Raw genomic sequence first — 20,316 nt, 5'->3', positions numbered from 1 at the left:
GCTAAAGCAGGTGGCCATCTTGCTTGCTGGTCCCCCCCCCAAAATCTGGGCATCTGGTTGCCCCCTGTGAGAACAGAATGGGCGCTGGCCTGATCCTGCAGGCTCTTATGTTGACAGCATGTTTTGGCTGCACCAGCATGAGATCCGGCTTACTGTGGCGGGAGCCCAACTGGTAGAGTGCCACAAAACTCAAGCAGAGGGTCAGAAAACCTGGCGCAGGTTTGAACCCTCTGGGTGGCGCCAGACTCCTCACATTCCCACTCCTGGAGCCCAGGTATACAAAACACCCCCTCGCCCACCCAACCCCAAACACACACACACACGGGAGAAAGAGCTGGAATGTAAAGGCTTTATTTAGAAAATTATAGATCACTCTGTCTCTGGGCGCCGGCAGCGCACCTCCTTCCTTGGGGGGGGGGCATCTGCTAGAGCCAACAGGCCCACCGAGGTTGCTGTTCAGGGCCCTCCCACTAGAGGGCAGCACGGGGGGGGGGTGAGGGCAGCAAAGGCAATCTCACCTGCCCCCACCCCCGGTGGAGGGGGGAAGGGAGGCACAACTGAGGTCAAGGCAAGGGCCAGGAATATAGGGGGAGCTGGCCCAGAAAGAAGTTTGCGGGTTGAGGCAAGGCGGCCACTTCTGCTGCCCCTCTTTTTTGGGGGGGCACCCACCACCTCACAACAGTGCTCAGCAAGACAGAAAGGGTTTTCCCCTGGGGGGGGGGAGCTCCCTTGTAAATCTCCCACACCAAGACCAGCAGACTTTCGCACCCAATGCCAGCTCCAGCAGCAGAGCCAAAAATCCAGAGGAGAGAGATTTTTTTATCTAAAAATGAAGATTTTTTTGGGGGGGATACATACTCCCCCCGCACCCGGTTTTCAGGCATTCAGCTCCTCGTGAGGAGCAGGAAGAGCCCCAAGAATGAAACCGTGTTCAATAAGCAGCATCAAATAAAAGAGGGGTTTTTTTTTGGGGGGGGTGTGCAGAGGTGTCTTAAGAGGCCAAAGAGGCCTTTTGTTTAGCCAAGAACAGCCTCGTCCTTCGCCTTGGGAAGGGCTTTGGGGGGCCTCTGCCACTTCACGGGCAGCATCAGGGAAAAGCTTTGGGGTGCAGGGAAGGGAAAAGTTTCAACGGGCCCCCAGACCCGAAAGCCCTGTGCAGGTGAAGCAGAGCCCCCCAAACAGGAGGAGGAGCGGGGAGCGAGGGTCAAGAGAGATCCCCAAAGAGACCCGCACCCCAAAAATCAGCGGGCGTTTCTGGCCGAAAGCGGCAGGGCCCTGTGGGAGCATCCGTCAGCCCCTGGAAGGTGGGATTGGGGGCACAGAACGGGGCACCCCTCCAGGAACAGCACCTATTATTATTATTTCTTCTTCTTGACGTTGCGGGGTCCGTCTGCGGGGGGCTCGGCCAGGCCCCTGGACTTCTCCGCTGCTGCCGCCTCCTTCCTCCTCACTTGCCCGTTCTTCTCGCTGGCGGCCGCCTGGTCTCCTCCGGCCCCGGTGTCCACTTCTGCCCGCTTAGCACCCTTGGGCTTCCCAGGCCCGCTGGGGGCGCCCCCTGCCAGCAGCCAGCCCCCCGCCGCTCTCAGGAGGCAAATGGCAGCCCCCGTGAGGTACAGGGACCAGATGACGGCCGGGCCGCTGTACGGGTGGAGGTACTCTCGAACTCGCTGCAGGGCCGTCGATAGCGGGGCACCCGAGGCCCTCTTCGGGGAGGCCTTGTCCTACGAGGGAGGGAAGAAAGTGTTGGCAGGGCAAGGCCATAGCTCGAGAATCACAGAATTGGGACCTCCAAAGGCCATCCAGTCTAACCCACTCACCTAAAGCATCCCTGGCAGGTGGTTCTGCTTACAAACCTCCAAGGAGGGAGAGTCTACTACCTCTCCCGGGAGTCTGTCCCACTTGGTGTTGTTATTGTTGTTGTTGTTGTTGTTGTTTATACCCCACATATCTGGCTGGGTTTCCCCAGCCACTCTGGGCGGCTCCCAACAGAATATTAAAAACAGAATAAAACTTCAAACATTAAAAGCTTCTATAAACAGGGCTGCCTTCAGACATCTTCCAAAAGTCAGATCATTGTTTATTTCTATGACATCTGGTGGGAAAGCATTCCACAGGGCGGGTGCCACCACCGAGAATGCCCTCTGCCTGGTTCCTTGTAACCTCACTTCTTGCAGGGAGGGAACCGCCAGAAGGTCCTCGGAGCTGGACCTCTGTGTCCGGGCTGAAGGATCGGAGTGGAGATGCTCCTTCAGGTCTACTGGGCCGAGGCCGTTTAGGGCTTTGAAGGTCAGCACCAACACCTTGAATTGTGCCTGGAAACGTAATGGGAGCCAATGTGGGTCTTTCAAGACTGGTGTTATGTGGTCTCTGCGGCCGCCCCCAGTCCCCAGTCCAGCTGCCACATTCTGGCTTAGTTGCAGTTTCCAGGTCACCTTCAAAGGTAGCTCCACGTAGAGCTTACAATATCATGACAGAATTTTGCATGTCGTCTCAAGATCAAGGAGCAACTTGGAAAACAGCTGGACACCATTCTAAATCAAGGCTGTACTTTTCCAAACTGCACTGGTTTTAGCTACTGATTTCAAAACTGCCCTAATTTGGGAGTGGGGGTTCTTAATATTCAAACCCGTGCAATACAGGGATCTCTGCTCTCATTGTCAGAAAGTTCTTCCTGATATTTAGCTGCACTTCTGCTGTGGGATGAGCAGGGAAACATCTAGCGAACACGAATGGTTTGGCTTTCACGCAAACAGAACGGAGGAAAAGAATTTATTTTAGAAAATGGAATTATCGATTTATTGTGAATTGATCATTAGTCGGTTAACCTCACTTGCAGGTATTGCAAATGTTAAAAGACTGTACGTGCAGGAACTGGCAAGGAGATAGCTGATGGCTGATAATGGTTTTTTTTAAAAAATAATAATAATAATAATACTGTAATATAAGGTTAATTGTAAGGAATGCTATGCGAATTAGGAATAACTTGGGAAATAACGCAGAAGCAAAAAAGAAACTTTGGACACATCAAGAATGGAGGCGGGAAACTAATTTTTGGAAAAATTGTATTAAATTTGTTTTAACATGGGTGATTTGGTAAAAATTTGGAAAATCAATAAAAAGGATTTGGCAGGGCAGGGGGCTCTCCCCACAAAGCGTGAGGAAGCAATCTCCCATCATCAAGCTGCTGAACCCCCCCCCTTTTTCTGGGGGGCAGGTGGGAAAAGAAATGGGGGAGGGCAGGCACAGAGCCAGGGAAAGCAGCTCGTCTTCTGCCGGGGCAAAGGGGAGCCACACAGGGCTCCCCCCCCCACCACACTCTACCCCATTGAAAGGTGCAGGGCAGGTCAAAGAAAGTCCTTCTTTACGCAGCCAGAGTTAACCTGTGGAACTCCCTCCCACAGGAGGCAGTGAAGGCGGCTTTAAAAGAGGGTGGGACAAATTCCTGGAGGAGGAGAGGGCTCTGGGTGGCTCCTAGCCAGGATGGCTCTGCCCTGGCCTCCACAGCTGAGGGAAGCCATGCTTCTGAATCGCTGTCACTGGAAACCACAGGACGGGAGAGAGTGTTCTGTGCTCAAATCCTGCTTGCAGGTTTCATTTTGGGACAGCTGGATGGTCCCTGTTGGAAGAGACCCTGAGGATCATCTAGAACAGCCCCAGGGCCGGATTTAGGCTGGATGAGGCCCTAAGCGACTGAAGGTAATGGGGCCCTTGATATGTCCAGCTGTCCTTTGCCAACAACAAATGGTCACTGTTTTTTGTGTTGAATATATGCTGTATGGTCATTGATGGACCTAATAGGTATCTAAAGCCATTTGTATATAAGAAAAAATGTGTTTTATCAAAGTTATTGCTGAACAATTAAGATGAAGTATATTAATAGTGAAATACAATTAAGAAGTACATATTACTAGTGAAATAATGATTAAAATGATTTTTTATTCACAACAAACTTAATAATGCAAACACATTAGCACTGGGCAATAACAAAAGTTCCTTTAGAAACACAGTTTACAAAGACTCATAATCTAGTCTCTAGAAACTTGCTAGAGCATGAAATAATAATAGCTGTAATTATATGATGCAAATAATTATAAACAGCAGAATGAAGGCACCCTCTATATAGAAAGGAGCAAACCAGGGATATTTTAGGGAGCAGGCTAGCAGGCGGGGCCCATCACAGGAGCCTACACAACACAAAACACTGTTGCTGTATGTAGGCTTTATTTTATTTGCTTTTTTATCTTATATTTTGGAAATGTACATCCAGTGTTTTTTTTCCTTTAATTTTTTGGGGGGCCCCCAAGAGAGTGGGACCCTGTGCTAGAGCCTGTTGAGCTTATACGTAAATCTGGCACTGCACAGCCCTCTGCAAGACAGGAACAGGCAGTTCCCCCAGACAGGGATCAAACCTGCAACCTTGGCATCATCAGCACCACGCTCTAACCAATGGAACTATCCAAGCCCGATGCTCCCCCATTCCTCCTGTGCTCATGCACCCCTCCTCACCCTCTTGAAAGGGCACAGATGCTCCCTGCCCCTCGACTCACCTTAAGCCCATGTTGGACCAAGAGGTTGTCCAGGACGGTGTCGCCGAGGAAGACAGCTGGGTAGAATTCCTCCTGCCACTGCCGCCTCCACCACCGCTGAGGGAGGGACCTGCAAGGGGGCAGGAAGCGGGAGAATAACTGGGTGCCCTCTTCACACCTTGGATCAAATCTACGCTTCCAGGTGCCATAAGAAAGCTGCAGAGATAGCGCAGGATAATGCGCACCCCGGAAACGATCTCTTTCAGCTTCTGCCTTCTGGAAGAAGGTCCAGGGTTATAAAGACTAGGACTAGCCACTTGAGAAACTGTTTCTATCCAAATGCGATTTTGGTTTTAACCGCAGTGTAAGGCAGCACGTCAAAGTGCAAGTAGATAAATAGGTACCGCTCCGGCGGGAAGGTAAACGGCGTTTCCGTGCGCTGCTCTGGTTTGCCAGAAGCGGCTTAGTCATGCTGGTCACATGACCCGGAAGCTGGACGCCGGCTCCCTTGGCTAATAAAGCGAGATGAGCGCCGCAACCCCGTCTGTGACTGGACCTAATGGTCAGGGGTCCCTTTACCTTTACCTTTAAGGTAGTGTCTATGGGAGTATATTGTATTTAATTATGGGGTATCAGAGTTTATAGGGAGCTAACCAGGCTGGGATAGCTGAGATAGCAGGCTTGTTGGTTTCTGAATGTATGATGTAGATTGTCAATTTTGTTGTTCTGCATGGGACAATGACAATAAAGATTATCATATTGTTATTGTTCAGATGCGTTCGTGGTCCACAACCCCACCCATCCTGCTCCCGTATCCTGGGGGCAGGAGGCAGAATTCTGCAAAATCTGTTATCGGCTTCACGTATGCGAGGATACGCAGCCTGAGCAAAGAACTAGCAAGAACCAGGCAGAGGGGAAGCCTAATGCTGGCTGCTAGAGGGGGAAACGGCACAAGGAGGGTTCTGCAAGTACAGTAACAACAAAAACGGGTTGAGCAAGTGTTTCAAAGGACTGTGGTTGGATGAAGGGAATGGTGGAGTGAGGGAGTGGCAGAAGTGTGGGAGCAGTCAAATACAACATTCCTCGTTTGCCTAGAATGGACATGCAAGCGGATGTTGGTCCAGACAGTCAAAACTTCCTGTTCCTCCCAGGCTGGAGCATCCTTCCTTTTGCATATGACAGTAGGTGGGCGTGACCTAACCTGTCCAGGTAACAAAAGGACAAGTCACGCAGCACCCTTCCCTCTCTTTTTTGACTTCCTTCGTTTGACCAGCTTTCAGCTAGGACCGCTCTGCTAGCTCTCAGCTAGCAGAAGCACTGGGACTATTCCCCCATATGGGGCAGATCCACATGTACCTATTTGTAACTAACTCTGCCTTCAGGAATCCAACTCTGAACTGATGTGAGTAAACTTCTTTTATCGACTTTGAATAAGATTGTGGCATCTTTATTCTTTTAAGAGGGATTCAAGGGAACTTACCAGGAACGTGCAATTCAATCTGAGACAGACTGAATTGTATAATAGTGAGAAGCTCACAAGAGCCTGCAACCAGCTATCTGCTGTGCATAGAAAAAGGGGAATATAACTCTGCTACATAAAGGAACTTGCTAGCGCAAGTTAAAAGGGTAAAGGTACCCCTAACCGTTAGGTCCAGTCGCGGACGACTCTCATTTCGCTCTATAGGCCAAGGGAGCCGGCGTTTGTCCACAGACAGCTTCCAAGTCATGTGGCCAGCAGGACTAAGCCGCTTCTGGCGAACCAGAGCAGCGCATGGAAACACCGTTTACCTTCCCGCCGGAGTGGTACCTATTGATCTACTTGCACTTTGATGTGCTTTCGAACTGCTAGATTGGCAGGAGGTGGGGCAGAGCAACGGGAGCTCATCCTGTCGCGGGGTTTTGAGCCGCCAACCTTCTGATCAGCGAGCCCTAGGCTCTGTGGCTTAACCCACAGTGCCACCCGCGTCTTTAGCGCAAGTTAGGAAGGATATTAATAAACAATATATTAATAAACAATATATCCTCTCCTGCCTCCCTGAACATTCCCACGAGAAGATGGAAGTAATTTTGTTGTCCCCGAGAGGGGGCAATGACAATAAAGATATTATTATTATTATTATTATTATTATTATTATTATTATTATGGTCGAGGAGAGGATGAAAGCCCCGAAGGATTCCCCGCCCTCTCCCAGAAAGCGCTGCGTGTCACTCACCAATCCTGGCCGGCGTCCGTGAACCAGTATTTGTACAGCTGAGCCCGGATGTAGGTTGGGGGTTTGGAGCTGAAGGGGTACTTGGCGTCGTCCGCCTGCACGAGATGGATCACTGTGGGAGGGAAAGGAAGTTCTTTCAGGCCCAATGGGTCCGGATGTCCCACCCACTTAGACCCACGGGGCTTTTGTGGGTTTAGGATAAGAACTGGGTCTGCCACCTTGAGCTCCTTTGGGAAACAAGGTGGGATATACAAATGCAATCACAAACTATATTCCTGATAATCAAAGGAAGGTTTTCCTCTATGCGACAACTACTGCCAGGATGCTCATAGGCAAAAAAATTGAACGGGAGAAAAATTCCATCAATAAAAAAAGTGGTAAATTAAATTTTGTGAATATATACATCTGGCAAGACTCATAGCATTCATAAGGGGACAATTGGACCAAAAGTTAGTAAAAGAATGGGATTGTGCTAAAGTGTATATGAAAAAATATTGTTCTGGAGTAAGTATATTGGTATGTAACGAATGAAGCTTTGCAGGGTTAAAGAAAGTGAAAAATAGTGCAAAAAGTATATAGCGGTAATCTACATTAGACACAATAATTTAGAAAGAGTAAAAATTTTGAGGTCTTAGAACAAAGGAAGGAAGTCAATATGTGTATATGTATGTAATGATTAGAATGATGATAAGGTTTTATTTGTAGATGTGGTTTTTTGTTGTTTCTTTTTCTTGTTTGTATTGCTTTATTTTGGATTTAATGTTTGTAGTTTCTGTTGTCATTTTGCATTGAAAATAAAAAAATATTCTTTTTTTTAAAAAAAAATGCAACAAATGAACCAACAGCAATAATAACAGAAGGCAGAATTAGACAAACAGTAGTAAGTCTTCCTCAATATCAGAATTCTGTAAAATGTGGGAAATGGCCGTTCTCTGACTCTTTCCCTCCTCTCACCTTCTTTCTTGCCCTGTAGGAGGCGGTAGACGAAGCCTGTGAACCAGGGGCTGTGCGCTTGGGGAGCCAGGGCGGCAAACCACATCTGCCAGTCGAGGCGCGGTTGGTGCGGGGTCACCACAGGGGGGGCAGCGCTGACGTTGCCCGGTTTGTACATGAACTCAATCTCCTGCGGGCAAGAGGGAGAGAGAGGCACTAATCACACACACATCACCTGAAGCCTTATATCCCAGCTCAGTGAGGTTCATTGGACGACCACGGGAAAGTGAGCCTTTGGGTGTCATCGGCCCAGTCCTGTGGGACTCCCTGCCACTTGACACCCAGCAGGTGCCTCCCAAGCAAACTTTTAAATGCCTGCTGAAAACAACTATATTCCTCCAGGCTTAAGCAGGCAATTAAGAACATAGCAAACCACTTTGCTACGTATTTCTATAACACAGGGATGCACAAATATCTTTACAAATGATATACAGTGGAACCTTGGCTCTCAAACATAATCCGTTCTGGGAGGCCGTTCGACTCCTGAAACCATTCGAAAAACAAGGCGCGGCTTCCAATTGACTGCAGGGGCTTCCTGCACTCAAGCGGAAGCTGTGTCAGCTTCCGAAAAATGTTCAGAAACCTGAACACTCACTTCCGGGTTTGCGGAGTTTAGGAGCCAAAACGTACAAGTACCAAGGCGTTTGAGAACCAAGGTACGACTGTACATAAATGAATACACATATATGTGATACATATAAATGAAGCCACCCAAACCCCCAGGGTGTTGTGCTTCCACCGCCAGCTGCCTCCGAAGTCACACAAATGACTCATTTGTCTGCCCCAGCTTGTGCCCGTCCTCCATGAGGTCTAGCACCTCATGCAAGCATTGTTTTGCCAAAGTCCATGGACGGCATCAGCAGCTGCAGGCAGAAAAGAGGCCCAAATCCCCCTCCAAGAGGAGGATAAAAGTGCGTGGTCTAAAATTGTGTGCACCAAAAACTCCTCTCCTGCGAAATCCACCCACATCAGCTTCTCAGGATGGGCTTTATTAAAGAAAAAGGCTAATTGGACAGCATCTGAAGGACTTAGAGCAACAGAACAATCTGGCCATCATAAAGAAATTCTGTCCTTGGTATGCCTTTTCAGTTTGATTCCCTGGCACCATATCTGTAGAAATTAACTATCCCAAAATATCCCTTCACACTGGTCAGATTGGATGTGATGCCCTCTGCCATACTTGAGGGCAGATACCAAAAGATTCCAACTGAGAAACGACTCTGCCCCTGTGGAGATGGAAGTCTGGAAACAGTGGCTCATGTTCTCCTGTCCTGTCCCCTTTATAAAGATCTGAGGAATGAGATCATCACGCCACTCCTGCTTGCCATCCCAGGCCTCCCTTCTGTGGCCACACTGTTCTTTCTTTTATCAGATCAAAAGAATCAGACAATAATCTTGGTCATTTGATTGCCCTTTTTCCCCATTGTTGTCTTTTTAACTGCATACCGTATTTTTCGCTCTATAAGACTCACCTAGTTTTGGGAAGAGGAAAACAAGGGGGGGGGGGATTCTGAATCCTAGAAGCCAGGGCAGCCAGCGGGATCGCAGCGCAGCGATCTTGCTTGCTGTCCTGGCTTATGGGATAGCCGCGCACAGCCTCTCCCGGGCAAGGGGAACCTTCATATTTCAATATTGTTGTATTTTAATCTTGTTTTTAAGTTGTATTCATTCAAATTGTTTTTATTATTGCTTGTTAGCCGCCCTGAGCCCGGCCTTGGCTGGGGAGGGCGGGGTATAAATAAAAATTATTATTATTATTATTATTATTATTATTATTATTATTATTATTATTATCATCCCCTGCCCGGGAGAGGCTGAGCACGGCTAAGGCTCTCCCAAGAGCCGTGCTCCCTTTAAAGAGTGTCCCCAAGAAGCTCTTTAAAGGGAGCGTTGAGCAGAGCCTTCCACCTGTATTCACTCCATAAGACGCACACACATTTCCCCTTACTTTTTAGGAGGGGGAAAGTGTGTCTTATAGAGCGAAAAATACGGTATATTGCTTGTTTTATGTTGCCATGGCTGTTGGCTAATGCGAATAAAGTTTATCTATCTATCTCCATGAATTACCGTCCACGTTTCCTTGTCATAGCTGCCTTCCAAGACCACCTCGGGACGTCCGCCGACCCCCGTCATCCGCCGGAAGAGGCCGTAGGAGTTGGCGAGCTGGTAGCGGTCGACAGCGCTGAAGAGCTGGTGGACGCTGGGCCAGAGTTTCCCGTTGGACTCGTACTCAATGTAGGTGAAGGGGACCTGGGGCGAGAGAGAGAGCAAGGAGGGGAGGGGTTTTTTTTGGGGGGGGGGTCAGCCTCTCCTGGAGACAACGTTGCAGCAACAGGAGCGGCAAGAGCTTAGCCGTCCAAAAAACATGCATTGTGTATGTGGAACCCCGTCTCTGAATGAATAAAGCCCAGTCTTATAAGAAAAAATGCTCCTTTTTCCCTTATGGCGTATCCAAGAGCCCATATAGAGTCCTTAAGTGGGTTCCCTATCTGTAGGAGAAAAGAACAGAGGCCAACCAGAGAATATTGAGAAGCAAAGCGGCTAGTAAGACTTGACGTTTTCATCCCCCCAAAAGTTTTTGATTTGAGTTTCTACTGAAAAGAGGATGCATTTTAATGTTGTATTTTAATCTTGTTTTTAAGTTGTATTTCAATCAATTGTTTTTAGCCGCCCTGAGCCTGGTCTTATAAATAAATAAAATTTAATAATAATAATCTTTATTAAACTGTTGCAACAGGGTCCCCCACTCACACCACGCAGGAGGGAGGAGGGACCCTGAACATTGGTGTGCAAGCTCTTATATAGACTTTTGAAATTGCCTCCCCTGTAGCTCAAGACCACCCCCCAAAAAATCATAAATGCATCACAGAAAGAGGTGGTCCCCAGCAGAAATTTGAGTGTGTTGCTTCTCTCCTGCCTGCCAGGATACCTGATAATGCCTTATTATTATCTGATTGCCTTTTCTGGGTAGCCTGGCCATTCCTTGGAGATGGTAAATACTTAGTTCCTGAATCTCTTACACATATTGAGAGTGTGCTCAGCTTAACAGATACTTGCCAGACTGTATTTGCAGGGAGGTGTAAGCAGCCCCTACAGTCCAAAGACAATTGGAAAGCTTTCCCCATTTCCTTCCTCCTGGCAGAAAAATCTTTGAGGTCAAATTGGGAGAGTCAAAATGGCTTCAGGATTGCTCTCCTGTACTATTTCAGAGACACGGTTTATATACTTATGTACGTGTTTGCCTTGTACATTTATGAACATTTATTTCATATATGTAAATGTAAAGGGACCCTGACCATTAGGTCCAGTCGTGGCTGACTCTGGGGTTGCGGCACTCATCTCGCTTTATTGGCCAAGGGAGCCGGCGTACAGCTTCCGGGTCATGTGGCCGGCATGACTAAGCCACTTCTGGCGAACCAGAGCAGCGCACGGAAATGCCGTTTACCTTCCCGCTGGAGCGGTACCTATTTATCTACTTGCACTTTGACGTGCTTTCGAACTGCTAGGTTGGCAGGAGCAGGGACCGAGCAATGGGAGCTCACCCCGTCATTGCGGGGATTTGAACCGCCGACCTTCTGATCGGCAAGTCCTAGGCTCAGGGGTTTAACCCACAGTGCCACCCACGTCCCCTTTCATATATGTAAGACCTTAGAATTCCTATAACACCAGGAATCCCCACCACTAGGGATCCCTTTCCAAGTGAGAGCAACTGTTGGGGGGGGGGGCTTTGCTTCCCCCCAATTTGCTTTAAAAGGAAACAACTGGACAATATATTCATTCCACGGTGAGATGCAAGGTTCATATTTATACAAAAAGCACCCCTCCCTTCCACTTCTCTTTCCCCTGCCATCGTTCAAAGGTGCCATTTTTCTTTTATTTTTTCCTGAGTTGGCACACTTGGCAGCTTTCGAGGCCCACGCAAGACGTCATCCCTTTCCCCAAGCTGTCACCTGATTTACTCACCAGGCTGATGGTAAACATCCCGAGAGCCGCAGTGGCGAAGATGGCCCACTGGGTGGCGCTCCAGAGCTTCCAGAAAAAGCCACGGGTGCAAGCACTCCTATGCGGGGGGGGGGGGGAGAGGGCAAATAGAGAGGGCTGCATATTAACTTCTGCCATCTCCTTTTTATTTTATTTTACAGTTCAGTTTTTATTCGTTTATAAACAATACATCCAATCACCTCGAAACACCAAAACACAAAAGCATTACGAACAAACCACCACCAAAAAAGGATAATATGTAACTGAAAAAGGATAAAATAAAGTAATTTTCTTCACCTGATGACTTCTTCTGCCTCCTTTATTTCCTTGTTAACTGCATCTGGGTTTTTTTTTAGTAAACTTAACCAATATTAAATGTTGTTTGTATTCTTTTTAAACTTGTGTTATTACAAGAGTTAATCAAAGAATATTAAGGATTTGATGTGGGGACAATGTTCTTTTAAATATAGTCTACAGATGTCCCATTCTTTGTTAAAATTTTGGATGAACCGGTCCCTGACCTTTTCTGTCATATTTGCTAATTCTATATACAGTGGTACCTGGGTTCTCAAACGCCTTGGCACTCAAACAACTTGGAACCCAAATACTGCAAACCCAGAAGTGTTCCGTTTTGCGAACTTTTTTCAGAAGCCGAACATGCTCCGTTTTGAGCGTTACGCTTCTGTTTTGAGTGTTATGATGAGGTGTGTCTGTTTTTGCTATTTATTTTGCGTTCTTGTGGCTCTTTTTTGTTGTTGTGACTGTGTAGAACCCAGTTCAGCTATTGATTGATTGTGTATATTGATTATTGCTTTCGTTTTATGGATCAGTGGTCTCGTTAGATGGTAAAATCTACGTTAAATTGCTGTTCTGGGGGTTGTTTTTAAATTTTGAGGTATTTAGTAAAGAGTTACAGTCATACCTCATGTTACGTTTGCTTCATGAGACGTTTTTTCAGGTTGCATCCTGCGGTGACCCGGAAGTACCGGAAAGGGTTACTTCCGGGTTTCGCCGCTCGCGCATGCGCTAAATCACGCTTCGTGCATGCGCACAAGTGCCAAATCACGCCACGCACCTGCGCAGACACGGCACTTCAGGTTGCGGGCTTTTCATGTTGCGAACGGGCCTCCGGAACAGATCCCGTTCGCAACCAGAGGTACCACTGTACCTTAGAACTGAAAAATATATAAAATGCTATAATATAAAGGTTAGTTCTGAAACCCAAGGGGTGGGAGGGAAGGAAGTCAACAGGCTCTAAGGAGCCAAAGAAGTGGACAAGAATGATGTGATTATATATGTTTAAATGGAAAAGTAATAAAAATTATTTTTAAAAAAAGAAAAGAAGGCAGCAGGGACACTGCCGAGGCCTTTCCCCCCAAAGACACCACTTGCCCCTTTACCTGTGAGGCACTCACCTGTAACCAGCCTGAAGGATCTCCCAGACCAGAGAGGCAAGTCCGATGGCCGCCAGAGGGAGGGTCACCATCCGCAACCACAGCGTGAACTCATGGTAGGTGAAAGCTGGAGAGAGACAGAGAAGTCGTCCGCGTACGTGAAAAAGCCGGGATCAGGGGCGACAAGCCCCCAGCCCAAATCCCGATGGACAGCGAACTTCAAACTAAGAATCAGAGAACAGTAGGCACCCCTATGGTGTCTCCGGAGATAGACGGGGGCCCAAAACAGTACTACAGATGCACGCTTTCTATGCACCTCTTTGGAAAGATTCCCGGCTCAGTGCTAGGGCATCTGCTTGGCATGCAGAATGTCCCAGGTTCAGACCCTGATGGTCTCTCCAGGCAGGACAAGCACAGGCCCCGCCTGAAACTTTGCTGAGCTGCTGCTAGCCTGTGTTGGTAGTGCTGAGCTAGATGGATCAGTGGTCTTCCTCAATGCAAGGCAGATCCCCATGTTCCGCATTCAAAAGAACTCAGTTTTTGAATGTGGCAGCATTTACACTGCGGAACTCCCTGCCGATTGATAGCAGGCCGGCACCGGCACTTCACTTTTTTCAGGGCCTCCTAAAAACGTTTTCGCTCAGACAGGCCTCTCCTGATGTTTGTAGAGTTGGTGCAAGCTCTGTTTTTGGCCTATCATCACTTTAACTTCAGGAGTGCATTAACTTATTGTTGCTCTTTTTCCTGGGTGGCAATTTTATTGCTTTATCTTATTTTTGTAAACCGTGTTGAGCGGTTTTTTATTATTAAAAAAATACAAGCAAGCAGTGTACACATTTTATGAAAGAGAGAATGTTCCCACGAATTGAACAATCTCCTTTATGGTATTCAATTTTCCTGGTGCCCAAATTGGCACATTTTGACCTTAGATCATCAGGATTGATTTCCAGACCCTTGATCATCTTGGTTGCCCTCCTCCACCCACCTTGCAGCTTGTCAACATCCTTCTGAAACTGTGGTGCCCAGAACTGGACACAGCATTCCAGGTGTGGACTGACCAAGGCAGAATAGAGATGGACCATTACTCCCTTTGATCTGGACGCTAGACTTCTGTTGAAGTTACTGTTCATTGTCATCAATGTCAAAAGCCACACATTCTTTCCATAGGAAAAAAAACAGTGCAAAGCCCTTCACTGTTTATATGGATATTCTCAGGGCTGGATTTAGGTTTGATGAAGCCCTCAGCTACTGAAGGTAATGGGGCCCTTGATATGTCCAGCTGTCCTTTGTCAACAACAAATTGTCACTGTTTTTGTGTGTGGAATATATGCTATATGGTAATTTATGGACCCGACAGGTATCTAAAGCCATTTCCACATGTTGCTGTGCACCCAGTCCATGCAGAATGTGGGCACCCTATATATAGAAAGGAGCAAACCAGTGATATTTGAGGGAGCAGTCTAGCACGTGAGGCCCATGACTTGCATCATAGGAGCCTACACAACACACAAACACTGTTCCTGTATGCAGGTTTCCTTTTGTTTTTTATCTTATATTTTGGAAATGTACATCCAGTTTTTATTTCTTTTAATTTGGGGGGGGGGCAAGAGAGTGGGGCCCTAAGGTATAGCTCTAAGCTATAGCTTGTTTAGCTTATACGTAAATCTGGCACTGGTATATTCTATTTTCATTCTGCCACGATTATGGCAGCAATTTGCTCCCCGACGTTTCTTTTTAAAAATTCTTTATTACAAAATAATTTACATAGAGCATAAACACAATGAAAAACAACAAACAAACAACACCTCATTTGACATTATATACCCTTTAACATCCGATTCACCTCAGTGTGCTTTTTATACCTTACTAGTCAATATGCACTTGATTTTTTATTATTCCTTTTGGTTAATTACCAGGGAGGGAATTTTTATAATTTCCTTAAACTTCAAGATTCAGTCCAAATCTGTCAGGAGATTTGTGCTGTTACAGTACTTTTTAAGATATTCTTTGAATATTGTCCAAATGTTCATTGTCCAACAGAAAACAGTAAATACCTGATGAAGAGAGCACAGCAGAGGTCATATTTTCTGAGAATCCTCTGGAAAAATAATCTCTCAAAGGACCTGTTGATGGCATTTTACCATTGTACTGTGGAGAGTGTATTAACTTATGGTCTGTGTGTGTGGTTTGGGAGCTGCACAGCCAGGGAAAAAACAATGCTGTCCAGGGTTGTGAAGACTGCGGAGAGAATAACTGGGTGTACTCTTCCCACCTTGGATCAAATCTACACTTCCAGGTGTCATAAGAAAGCTGCAGAGATAGCGCAGGATAGGGGGCACCCCAGAAATGATCTCTTTCAGCTTCTGCCTTCTGAAAGAAGGTACAGAGTTATCAAGACTAGGACTTTCCGCCTGAGAGACAGTTTCTACCCAAATGCGATTTTGGTTTTAAATGCAGTGTAAGATAGTCTCTATGGGAGTATATTGTATTTAATTATGGGGTATCAAGAGTTTTTAGGGGCAAACCAGGCTGGGATAGCTGGGATAGCAGGCTTGTTGGTTTTTGAATGTCTGGTGTAGATTTTTTCAATTTCATTGTTCTGTATGGGGCAATGACAATAAAGTTTATAGTATTATTGTATCGTATGTTTACTAAATTTCTGGTTAGAATTTCCTCTTATTCTCCCCGTCATCCTTGCAAGTTGTGAGTATTCTGACGTTTCCATACCTGCCTTGGACTCAATCAGCTTCTTCTCCCAGTTGACCTTCAGGTCGAAGTAGAGAGCCGTCCAGTAGACCAGCAAGCCATAGGCGCCCAGTTCGGACAGAAGGGACATGACGGATGCCAAGCTGGGTGGCCAAGCTGCGGAGAAGAGACGACACGGAGCAATGCAAGGACGGAGGGGTGGGGTGGGCATGGAGGGGCCGTGGCCACACACCCCTAGATGGGTCACTGGGCAGAGAGGGCGTAGAGACCGACTCAAAATCCTCACCCGCTTTGAGGGAAGAGTGTTTCAAGGCTGATTCAGCGGCCCCGACCCCCCACTGGGGGATCTCAAAATATCTATCTTCCTAGTACTTTGGGGGACAGGAGGAGGGTGGGTGTGGGGGACTCCCTGGTCCTGAATGGGGCAACTGTGCCCCTGAAGGACCAGGAGCACAGCCTGGGAGTCATTTTGGACTCACAGCTGTCCATGGAGGTGCAGGTTAATTCTATTGTCCATGGCAGCTGTTTATCAGCTCCATCTGGGACGCAGGCTGAGACCCTGCCTGCCCGCGGACTGTCTTGCCAGAGTGGTGCATGCTCTGGTTATCTCTTGCTTGGACTACTGCAATGCGCTCTACATGGGGCTACCTTTGAAGGTGACCCGGAAACAACAACTAATCCAGAATGCGGCAGCTAGACTGGTGACTGGGAGCGGCCGCCGAGACCACATAACCCTGGTCTTGAAAGCCCTAAATTGGCTCCCAGTACGTTTCCAAGCACAATTCAAAGTGTTGGTGTTGACCTTTAAAGCCCTAAACGGCCTCGGTCCAGTATACCTGAAGGAGCGTCTCCACCCCTATCATCCAGCCCGGACGCTGAGGTTCAGCTCCAAGGGCCTTCTGGCAGTTCCCTCCCTGTGAGGTGAGGTTACAGGGAACCAGGCAGAGGGCCTTCTCGGTGGTGGCGCCCGCCCTGTGGAACGCCCTCCCATCAGATGTCAAGGAAATAAATAGCTATCTTACTTTCAGAAGACATCTGAAGGCAGCCCTGTTCAGGGAAGCTTTTAATGTTTAATGCTGTATTGTGTTTTTAATATTCTGTTGGGAGCCGCTCAGAGTGGCTGGGTATAAATTGTTGAAGTTGTTGTTACTGTTGTTGCTGTTGTTGTTGTTGTTAATCATTAACAAAACTTTAAACATTAAAAAGCTTCCTGTTAAATGGCTGCCTGCAGACGTCTTCTAAAGGTTGTACAGTTACTCATCTCCTTGACATCTGTTGGGTGGGTGCCACTACCTCTGCCCGGTTCCCTGCAACCTCACTTCTCGCAGTGAAGGAACCCAAAACCCACCAAGAAAGACAGTAACACAACATTTGGAAGAGCAACCATGAAATGCACATTGATTCAAAACCCAATGAAAACTATTTGGCTTAATTCAACACTCGAGGGAGGGATGACGACTTGATCTGGTGATGCCAGATTCTTGAACTCTAAGAATTTTCTGCACCCCCAGTGGCCCCTTGCCTCTTAGTAACCTCCCAGAGGGCACTACCACCCGCATGGGTATCAGATGATGCAGACCCGTCGCTAGCGCTGGACCCATTTTACAGAGCCACGGAGACCAAAGCTGCTTACCGGTTGCTGTTTTCTTCCGGCCGTGGCCCAGCCACATTCCCAGGTGTTCGTCATCCAGCAGCGAGAAGCTCAGCACGATGGTGAGAAGGTTGAAGAAGTTGTAGTTCCCCGTGGCAATGATGAGGAGCTGCAGGAGGACCTGGAAAGGGTTTCGGAAACCTGTCGTTATGATCTTAAACCTAGGTTTTAAAAGACAACCCACCCACCCCACAACCGGACCAGATGCAAAGGGACAGGGAAAGGGTCTGTATAAAGAAGCTCGTTCATCAGGGCCGAGAATAGATGTATTTGCAAGAGACTCTCCACAGCCCGGCTGAAATTTTGAGCGGATTACACCGATCTTGGTCCAACTGCACTGTCTACCAATTAGTTTCCCAGCCCAATTCAATGTGCTGGTTTTGACCTATGAAGCCTTAAACGGCTCAGGACCGCAAGACCTCAAGGACCGCCTCTTTCCATATGAACCCACCTGGACCCTGATATCATCTTCTGAGGCTTCCTCCTTGAGAGGTCCGGAGGGTGGCAACATGAGAACGGGGCCTTTTCTACAGTGGCTCCCTCTCTGTGGAATGCTCTCCCCAGGGAAGTTCGCCTGGCGCCTTCATTATACAGTCATACCTCGGGTTACAGATGCTTTAGGTTGCCTTTTTTTGGGTTACAGACCCGCCGAACCCCGGAAGTACCGAAATGGGTTACTTCTGTGTTTCGGCGGTTGCGCATGCGCAGAAGCGCTAAATCGTGCTTTGCGCATAAGTGCCGAATCGCAACCTGCGCATGTGCAGATGCCCCACTGCAGGTTGCAAACGTGCATCCCACATGGATCATGTTCGCAACCCGAGCAAACGTCCTTTTAGAAAGTGGTTCGTTTTGGGGGGTTGTTATTGGGCTATTGTTCTTATTTTGATTTTGTATATTGTGATATTTTCTGTGAACCGCCCCGAGACCTCCGGGTATAGGGCAGCGCATATACATTATATATATATATATATATATATATATGCTTTCGTAGATTTTCACGGGTACAGGAATGCAGGTTTTGGTGTCCTCGGGTGTCTTCCCGTGTAAAAGTTGGGGTGTCTAGGCGACGTTTCGACGAGGTCTCACTCGTCATCTTCAGGCTGGTGCTTTCGGCTTCTTGTTACTGGAACAGAGCAGGATCTCAGTGTTTGAGTTCCTATAAATACTGTAGAGGGGGTGTGGTGTATAGCCTCCAATGTTCTGGGCAGAGAGGAAGTTCCCAGGCTAGTGTGCCTTTTCTTCTTTTGTTCCTTAATTACTTGAGAGATATCTTGAGTGATTTCTTGAGTGATATCCTGAGTACCACTTAGGTGGGTCATTAGGTGTGGATTAGTTGTTAAAGTCTTTGTGTCTTGACCTCTTGAACTTTGTGAAGAGTTTTCCTGAGAAGATGGCTGTACTGTACTTAGTTGTGCTCTGGCTTGGCTTCGTGTATAGGGGCGAGCTGTGGTTTTGTGGCTTGTGTCAGCCAGATCTGTGTAGGGATTGCAGGGGGGTGCAGCATCCGGAGGTGCCACCATGGATTGGCTACTGGATGGTGTCTGTAATTCATCTGTGGAGAGGGTCTGGGTTTGGGTCTGGTGTGGTTGATTGGTGTTGGCGTTCTGTGTGCCTCTGGATCTGGTGTCAGTTTTTGTGGCTTCAAAAAAGAAGAAAAAACTTCCTCTCTTTTCCAACACATGAAAGAAACAGGACACGAAATTAATTTTGCAGATTCCAAATTGCTCTTTAACACGGAACATCACCACAAGAGAATAATCATGGAAGCCATCGAGATAGAGAAACACCCTCACAACATGAACAAGCGTGACGACACATCCCGCCTGCCAGACATCTGGAAATTAGCCCTCCCCACAAAAACTGACACCAGATCCAGAGGCACACAGAACGCCAACACCAATCAACCACACCAGACCCAAACCCAGACCCTCTCCACAGATGAATTACAGACACCATCCAGTAGCCAATCCATGGTGGCACCTCCGGATGCTGCACCCCCCTGCAATCCCTACACAGATCTGGCTGACACAAGCCACAAAACCACAGCTCGCCCCTATACACGAAGCCAAGCCAGAGCACAACTAAGTACAGTACAGCCATCTTCTCAGGAAAACTCTTCACAAAGTTCAAGAGGTCAAGACACAAAGACTTTAACAACTAATCCACACCTAATGACCCACCTAAGTGGTACTCAGGATATCACTCAAGAAATCACTCAAGATATCTCTCAAGTAATTAAGGAACAAAAGAAGAAAAGGCACACTAGCCTGGGAACTTCCTCTCTGCCCAGAACATTGGAGGCTATACACCACACCCCCTCTACAGTATTTATAGGAACTCAAACACTGAGATCCTGCTCTGTTCCAGTAACAAGAAGCCGAAAGCACCAGCCTGAAGATGACGAGTGAGACCTCGTCGAAACGTCGCCTAGACACCCCAACTTTTACACGGGAAGACACCCGAGGACACCAAAACCTGCATTCCTGTACCCGTGAAAATCTACGAAAGCAAATATATATATATATATATATTAATAATATTTATTAAGTTTTCAACAAGAAAAAGGTTACAAAACAAAAACCAAAAACGACATAAAAAGAAAAGAGAGAAAAAATACACACAAATAAAAAAAGAATATAAAAATCCCTCTTTCTAATATCATACCACTCATTTACTTATTTTCATGACTTCCTCACACCTCCCATTTTCGTATTCCATTTAAAAATTTGTTCAGCAAATCCATACCCTCTTTGTTTACCCTTAATTATTTATCCTCACCTATTATAACTTCAATTTTTCGTCTAATATCAATCCATTCTTACACATTCTTGTTTTGCCTAATTACTAGAACC

General features: G+C 47.2%; 1 protein-coding gene across 1 annotated transcript in view; it reads right to left on the bottom strand.

Moving 5' to 3' along the window:
* Positions 1 to 335: 335 nt before the first annotated feature.
* LMF2 (lipase maturation factor 2) overlaps positions 336 to 20,316 on the bottom strand; it is a 35,988-nt gene continuing 16,007 nt past the window's right edge. Inside the window, exons 6-14 of the mRNA XM_081879812.1 lie at positions 17,447 to 17,585; positions 15,835 to 15,969; positions 13,129 to 13,234; positions 11,696 to 11,792; positions 9,800 to 9,982; positions 7,694 to 7,862; positions 6,740 to 6,851; positions 4,548 to 4,656; positions 336 to 1,721 (exon numbers count right to left, since the gene is read on the bottom strand). Coding sequence (XP_081735938.1) covers positions 1,359 to 1,721; positions 4,548 to 4,656; positions 6,740 to 6,851; positions 7,694 to 7,862; positions 9,800 to 9,982; positions 11,696 to 11,792; positions 13,129 to 13,234; positions 15,835 to 15,969; positions 17,447 to 17,585 — 1,413 coding nt within the window. The 3' untranslated portion in view covers positions 336 to 1,358. The remainder of the gene's footprint in view (positions 1,722 to 4,547; positions 4,657 to 6,739; positions 6,852 to 7,693; positions 7,863 to 9,799; positions 9,983 to 11,695; positions 11,793 to 13,128; positions 13,235 to 15,834; positions 15,970 to 17,446; positions 17,586 to 20,316) is intronic.

The sequence above is a fragment of the Podarcis erhardii genome (genome assembly GCF_964252035.2).
Source record: "Podarcis erhardii genome assembly, chromosome: 10".
Taxonomy (NCBI): domain Eukaryota; kingdom Metazoa; phylum Chordata; class Lepidosauria; order Squamata; family Lacertidae; genus Podarcis; species Podarcis erhardii.
This window is presented reverse-complemented; position numbering and strand designations above follow the sequence as displayed.